The sequence below is a fragment of the Rhinatrema bivittatum genome, chromosome 9, assembly GCF_901001135.1.
Source record: "Rhinatrema bivittatum chromosome 9, aRhiBiv1.1, whole genome shotgun sequence".
Taxonomy (NCBI): domain Eukaryota; kingdom Metazoa; phylum Chordata; class Amphibia; order Gymnophiona; family Rhinatrematidae; genus Rhinatrema; species Rhinatrema bivittatum.
In genome coordinates, this window is record NC_042623.1 from 253,950,450 (window position 1) to 253,957,937 (window position 7,488).

The window sequence follows — 7,488 nt, forward strand, 5'->3', positions numbered from 1 at the left end:
TAAGCCACTCACCCCCCCTTGTGTTCTTACCTGTATGTTTCCTCGCATGAGTGATCAGAGAGCTAGAGACAGCAAATGCTTTCCCACAGGTATCACATATGTAAGGCTTCTCGCCTGTGTGCCGGCGAACATGATAGGTTAAGGTGCTGGCCTGAGCAAATTTCTGTCCACACCTATCACAAATATAGGGCTTCTCTCCACTGTGCTTCCTAGCAAACACACAATGTTTGTTAGGCAGAGGAAAGGAGGGGAAAAAGATTTAATACAACAAATGCAAGATCCTTCCATAAAATAAACTTCAGTTTCAGTCACTTTTTCACTAGATGGTAGTTCACCATTCAGACTGAGTACTTTTGCCTACCTGGCATGGATCTTCAGGTTACTAGAAGTTGCAAACTGCAAATTGCATACATCACACTTGTATGGTTTTTCCTCACCATGATGCATGCGACTGTGGAACACTAGCTGGCATTTTTGGGCAAAGCCTTTGTCACATAATTCACATTGGTATGGCTTCTCACCTAATGAATTAAATAAACATAACCATAAATCTTAAATAGTTCTTCTTTATGTTTATGTTTTTTGATTGCACTGCACCTTTTCTTCTTGGCTGTCTATTATTTCCATAAACCACAGCTCAAAGGTAAAATAATTCGACTGGTTTATGAATACTATAAACTCACATGAACTACAGTGGCTTGCGAAAGTATTCACCCTCATAATAAGTCAGCAGATTTGACACTTACACAAATTGTTCAAGACAGTATCTTTATTGCAAACCAGTATGCGCTTAAAGTAAATTTTCAAAGTCACAATTCATTATTTCTCTGCATTTCTTGTAAAATATAATTAGAAACTGAAAAATGCTGCTTGCATAAGTATGTAACCCCTTCAGACTAATACTTGGTAGAACCACCTTTTCTGCACTAACAGCTTTAAGTTGGTTGGGTTAAGTTTCTGCCAGCTTTGCACACTGTTTGGGAATGGATTTTCGCCCATTCTTCCTGGCAGATTTGCTCCATGTTGGTTGGACTGCAATTTTCAAAGAGATCCGCAGATTCTCGATTGGATTGAGATCTGGACTTTGACTTGGCCACTGTAGAACATTCACCTTTTGTTGTTCAACCACTCCCTGTGTTGCTTTAGTCTGGTACTTGGGATCATTGTCCTGCTGAAAGTTGAACTTTCTCCCAAGTTTTAAGTTTCTTTTTTTTTTAATTTAAGCAGACTGAAGCCGGTTATCTTGCTGTATCTCCCTGTATGTTGTACCATCCATCCACCCTTCAATTTTAACAAGATGCCCAGTCCCCACTGAGAGAAAGCATCTTCATAACACGATGCTGCCACCCCATACTTTACTGTTAGGATGGTGTTTGCTTAGGAATAGGCAGTGCTAGATTTGTACTATACATAGAATTTTGGCCAAAAAGTTCCTTTTTTGTCTCATCTTGACTACAAAACCTTATCCATTTTAGCTGGATCACTGATGCTTCCTGGCAAACTGCAGATGTGCTTTGATGCGGTTTTTTTTCTTCAGTAATGGCTTCTTTCTAGTCACTCTCCCATGCAGGCCAGTTGTATGCAGAGCTCTTGATATGGTTGACTGGTGCACCTCCACTCCAGTCTCAGCCACTGAACTCTGTCAAAGTGATAGATTGCCTCTCTTTGGCTTCCCCCACAAGTCTCCTCCTTGCTCGGATGCTGAGTTTTGAGGGACAGCCTTGTCTAGGCAGCATCTGGATGGTATGATGCAGCTTCCATTTCCTCACAATTGATTCAACAGTGCTCACTGGGATACCCAAGCCCTTTGATATTATTTTGTAGCCTTTTCCTATCTTGTGCATGTCTATAACTTTAATTTCCTTAGAATGTTCTTCGGCTTTCAGTTTTCCTTCAAATTCAGTCTGACCAATGGTACTGGAATTAGGGGGTCTTTTATCCAGAAAAGCTGACTTTTTTTTTTTTTTTAAATGATTTACAGGTAGAAGCCAATTGTTAGGGCAATATTTTTCATCTGGTAAACTTGGGAGCACAGGAGTTGAATACATATGCAAGCAGCATTTTCCAGTTTTTAATGTTATTTTACAAGAAATACACAGAAATAATGAATTGTGACTTTGAAAATTTACTTTAAGAGCATATTGGTTTGCAACATACTGTCTGAAACAATGTGTGTCATTTAGAATCCACACAAATCTGCTGACTTTTTGGGGGTCAAATAACTTTGCAAGCCATTGTATTTTACAAAAGGGCAGATATTCACTGCTATTGCCCAAGTGAATCCAGACAGTGTTTCATTAACCCTTCTGATCTATTTCAGAAGCCACTGCAAGAACCTTAGGATCCAATCACAAAGCTCTAGATCATTCACAGTTTGTGTGGCTAAGGCTGACACGGTGCTTCGAACGAGACTGGGGTGAAGGACAGATTTCCGAAATGATATCATTGAAAACTATGGGTTAGGCAAGGCTAAACTGTTCTGTATGGTATGATCCACTCATACCCAAAAATGATACTCTAGCATAAAGGCAACTGACAGGTCAGAGGCTTTTTTTTTTTTTTAATGTTAAAGACCCACATTCTGCTAACCCATTGGCAGTAAGTACATTATAGCTCAACTGGATCAGTATAAGTTAGCACAAGAGCTGAACTTGTGCTAATTCAACTGTTTCTGTTCTCATGCATCCAATATATGCACCTGCATTTCTCTGTTAAATATGATGAAAATACTTAGCAAGGTTGACATGCTGGATCAGTGACAGTGCTGCACACTACCATGCAGAAATATCTGGATCTGATTCCCAGCTCAGGTCTTCCGTTATCCAGGTTAGGGGTGGCTGCAGAGGCAGCGTTCATTGCCCCTGAGGGGAAGGAGTCAAAATCATCATGCAACAGCAACAAACACCACCTAATGACTACATTTAAAGGCCCCAATTGCAGGGCTCTATAAGAACCTTGGTGCAAGGACCCCAGCTGAGGACTGTCCTGTAATTACTGGACAAGACATAAGTTGGGAGGGGATACAGAAGAGGGCAAAAAAAAAAAAATCCCTGGGTAGCTGTGAATGAAGGCTCATTGTGCCAGATTCCAGCTGTGGATCTCACAGAGTTGGAAATCACAATCAAACAAAAATACTTGTTAACTGGCTTAATATAAAAATATGTATATAAAAAAATATGGGGACAGAATTATAACATATAGCTTAGAGGATAAGGGAGATAGGACAAAGCATCTAAATATCTTCAAGGTATCAATACCCAGCAGGTAGTCCTTTTTAAATGGAAAGGAGGCTCTGCAACGAAGGGTCATGGCCAGGGATGAGGGTGAAAAGGGATAGACTTAGGAGTAATCTAAGGAAATAGTTCTTTAAAGAGAGGATGGTGGATGGATAGATGGAACAACCTCCCAGCGGAGGTAGTGGAGAGAAGGACAGTATCTGAATTCAAGAAAGCATGGGATAATCAGAGGATCTCAAGGTAGGGACTGTAGAGCTAAGTAGTTGGTGTTAATGGGCATAGATAGATTGCATGGTCTTTTTCTGCCATTAAAAAAAAACACTTTCTATACCAATATTTATACAAGCTTTTGGTGAAAACTATACCTCCCTCTACTTCCAATATCAAAACAAAGTATCTCACCTGTGTGAGTCCTTACATGAGTTTTCAGCTGATTACACTGAGTAAATGCCTTCCCACAAAGGTGGCACACATATGGTTTGACTCCTTTGTGGATTCTCATGTGTCGTCGCAAACTGCTGGCTTCAGAAAAGTGTTTACCACAAGTGTTACAAGCAGGCTTTTTCTTGGAATATTTTTGATCAAGCACTCTCTCTGAGCTCTCCAAGGGAAAAATGTTCTTTATACTTGTTATATTAGACATACAATGATCTTTCAAAGCACAGCTCTGCTGTGATTTTGCACATTTTGGTTTTACTGTTACAGTCTGTACAGTAATGTCCTGCATAAATAAAGTTTCATTATCCAAGACAGATGCTAACTGCAAATTGGAATTATCATGCCCTTGTACTGTTATCTCTGTAGCCAATTTGTTTGCATCCAAGAACATTTCAACCGCTGAAGATTTTAGAATGTCTTTTTGATATTGCACAATTTTTTTCTGTATCTTTTTCTGGGGACCAAACACTTTTTTCCTCTTCCTGGTCTGAGACGATTTCTTCCCTAAAATTACTCTTTTTGGTTTATTCTGGACCATGTCTATAGAAATCACTTCTGATGATTTCCCTTGATTACTGTGATCTCCCAAGGGAAGGAAACATGTTTGCTGATTTACTGTATTGCATTCTCCGGTGACAGCCAGCTCTGTTGAAGGATTGGCAAGGACTGCAATAGATTCCATCTTTATTTTACATTTTGATACCATTTCTTCCACTCTGAGATACTCAGCAGCCTGATGGATTTCTTTAACATTGCAACTGAAAGGAAAGAGGACTAAATGACATTCTTCTCTGGAAAAAAAACACAACTTTTTCTTCTTCAGATTAGGTACACAAAACAACTCAAACATGGTTACAGTACAGTGTGCACTGTCATTTTGCAGTTAGTACATTAAGAGGCCTCTAACCTCTCCCTTCATCCTCTGAAAACTAAAACACCCTAGGCATTCCCTTGACTTACGTGTTTGTTCAGTTGGACAGACAAGCAAATGGAAAATTGTCATATAGATAAGCAAGCACAGAAGGGAAAAAGCTTCTACAACAGTTAATTTTTTTCCAGTTTCTCTGAGGCTTCTTTGGTAAGAGCGATCAACAATTTGTTAGTTGGAGTCCCTAAAAGTCAATAAACTGTATATTTTAGTTCTACAATGTGTGCTAAAAGCATTACAAGATAACCAGGATGCTTCTTTAAAACTGCGATTCATATAGACTTTAGTTTGCTGTCCTAAAATTCTCATCTCTCTGTTTTAAAGAAAACAGAAGCTATTCAATGTACTAATTCAAACATAAGGATGACAAATAGTAACAGCAGCATCAATAAAATATTTTACAAATGTTAATTTTTGCAATTTTTAAATAACTTGCACAATTGTAGTACTATCATCTATGCAAGAGCACGAGCCTTCCTGGCTGGATGCTTGCATATTATGCAATTACAATGGCTATGAAATTCCATTGTTTGGCTGTTTGATACATTTACTTATGCCTAGCAGAAGAACATAAGAAGTTGCCATACTGGGTCAGACCAAGGGTCCATCAAGCCCAGCATCCTGTTCCCAACAGTTGCCACTCCAGGTTACAAGTACCTGGCAAGTATTCAAACATTAAGTAGATCCCATGCTACTACTGCCAGTAATAGTTGATGCTATTCCCCCAAGTCAGCTTGATTAATTGCAGTTAGTTGACTTCTCCTTCAAGAACTTATCCAAACCCAGCTACACTAACTGCCTTTACCACATCTTCTGGCAATGAATTCCAGAGCTTAAATGTGGGTAGACCGAGAAAGAATTTTGTATACTTTGTTTTAAATGTGCTACCTGCTAACTACCTGGAGTGCCCCCCTAGTATTTCTATTATCTGAAAGAGTAAATAACCGATTCATATAACCTCTTCTAGTCCTCTCATGATTTCTCTATCATATCCTCCCCTCAGCCATCTCTTTCGCCAAGCTGAAAAGTCCTAACCTTTCCCATTTTACTGCTCCTACAGCTGGGCACAAGATAGACTCACCAGCTCGGAAGTAGGATTTTCAAGCTGATTTGACAAAAAAATACCGCTGTTTCAGTTAAACAACCATCAGCCAAGAAAAACTAGCCATAATTGGATGCTAAGGCTGCTCTGGCTTAAGTTATACAAGTTGACCTTCCTAATTCAGTTCTTTTAAGTTACTGCAGAAAACTGCTAGCACATAACTCGGACTTTCACATAAAACAATAGCACGATTATGTGTTGTATTTTATTGACCAATGAAGTTTCTACTCTGCTTTTTCAGTTTATTTCTTTGGAGGAAAAAAAGTACAAGATTCAGCCCCATACAGTTCAATTGTCCTGTTCGACCCGTTTCCAGAAAACCCCCCTTCATCTATGCACAAAGCGTGCGAAAAAGCACTTTCCCACCAAACCGTGTCCCACTCACTATAGCAACGATTTACCTGTCCAGACTGATGTGGCCCGTGTAAATAAAGTCTAAAAGCTTCTCGAAGCCCGCGGCGTCGACTTGACTTTGATCCAGGAAGACGCTGCCGCCGGGGCTGTCCCCGAACAGGGCCCCGAAGTAACCGCTAAAGGAGCCCAGCACGTTCCGGTGGGCCCGGAACTGGGCCTCCCCGATGCGGACGGTGCAGTCGCACAGGAAGCCGGCCTGCCGCTGCTGGTTTAGCCGCTGCAAGAGCCGCTGGCAGTGCTGGGCCGGGTACTGCATGGCACCGGTGGGGGGGAGGGAGAGCTCCGCCGACTGCGGTCCTTCACGGGCGCATGACCACCTCCCACAAATCACTTTCCACAGCTTCCCCCTTCACCCCCCCGCCACGGTACCGGTACCAACCATGAACCACATAAGGCCCTGCCCCCTCCCACCAGCATGACGTTTTCATTTCCGGTCGAGGTTCGTGACGTCACTTCCTTTTGTTGTGTCTAGCGAGGGTCTAGTTCCTTGTTATAAAAGGCGAGCAGTTCGATCAACCAATCCAATCGTCGGTTGTCTGTCCCGCCCCCCCTGACCTAGACCTATAGGGATGAACTAGGTTTTTGTTTTGTTTCAGCCGTCCCTGCCACCGCAGGGCAGAGGGACTACAAATCCCAGGCTGCACGAAGAAGCTAAAACCTGGGGACGTCGAGTGGGATGATGTCACCTGGCAAAACCCTGGTTGTGGTTTCGATTACACAAGCCAGGATCCCCCACCGGGGACCTTTTAATTCTGTAGGCTTTGTTATCTGCCTCGATCCATTTAGCGACGAGTGCGGGCAATACATTTAACACATTCAAATGTGGAGACCACAAAGGTTTTTCCAGTGACAAATTTCCCAGGCAGAAGCAAAGTAATAAAAAGAAAAATATTTAAATCGAGATTGTGCTAAGGTTGCAGATGCAGGAGGTTTAGAGCTCTAATGATCAGTTAACGTGTATTTTATGTTGAATAGCATCAATAATTTCTCCCATAACAATGTGGAATAAAATAGAACGGTTGCTGTGTTAGTTCGCTTAGATAAATAGAAATAAAAGCCAACAACTTTTAACTAAGTCTAGTAAAATTGGATCACCTATTGCTTGTTTGCTGTCTAGTGGATTTGTTCAATCCTCACCCCCATGTTTTCCCACAGTGGATAGTTAATCTACATATGTAAAGTTGGATCAGAGGTTGGCTCCCTTCTCAACTTTTAAACAATTATTAGAGAACAATTGAATAAATATAGATTTATTTTTTTTAGCATCCAGTAAGATGAATGCAGAAGAAATGGGTTATGCACCTCTCCCAGCAGATGGAGATGGAGCAAACTGACTTCATAGTACATATATTCCTGCAGAGACAGTCTGC

At 41.1% G+C, this 7,488-nt stretch overlaps 1 protein-coding gene across 2 annotated transcripts in view; it reads right to left on the bottom strand.

The window, feature by feature from the left end:
• The window catches only part of MYNN (myoneurin), a 35,970-nt gene extending 29,444 nt beyond the window's left edge, over positions 1-6,526 (bottom strand). For both annotated transcript variants that reach the window (XR_003858610.1, XM_029615707.1), the window contains exons 1-4: positions 6,106-6,526; positions 3,639-4,432; positions 362-521; positions 31-209 (exon numbers count right to left, since the gene is read on the bottom strand). Coding sequence is in view for 1 of the 2 variants with exons in the window: in XM_029615707.1 (XP_029471567.1) it covers positions 31-209; positions 362-521; positions 3,639-4,432; positions 6,106-6,374 (1,402 nt within the window). In the remaining variant the exon portion in view is untranslated. The remainder of the gene's footprint in view (positions 1-30; positions 210-361; positions 522-3,638; positions 4,433-6,105) is intronic.
• Between the last annotated feature and the right edge of the window lie 962 nt (positions 6,527-7,488).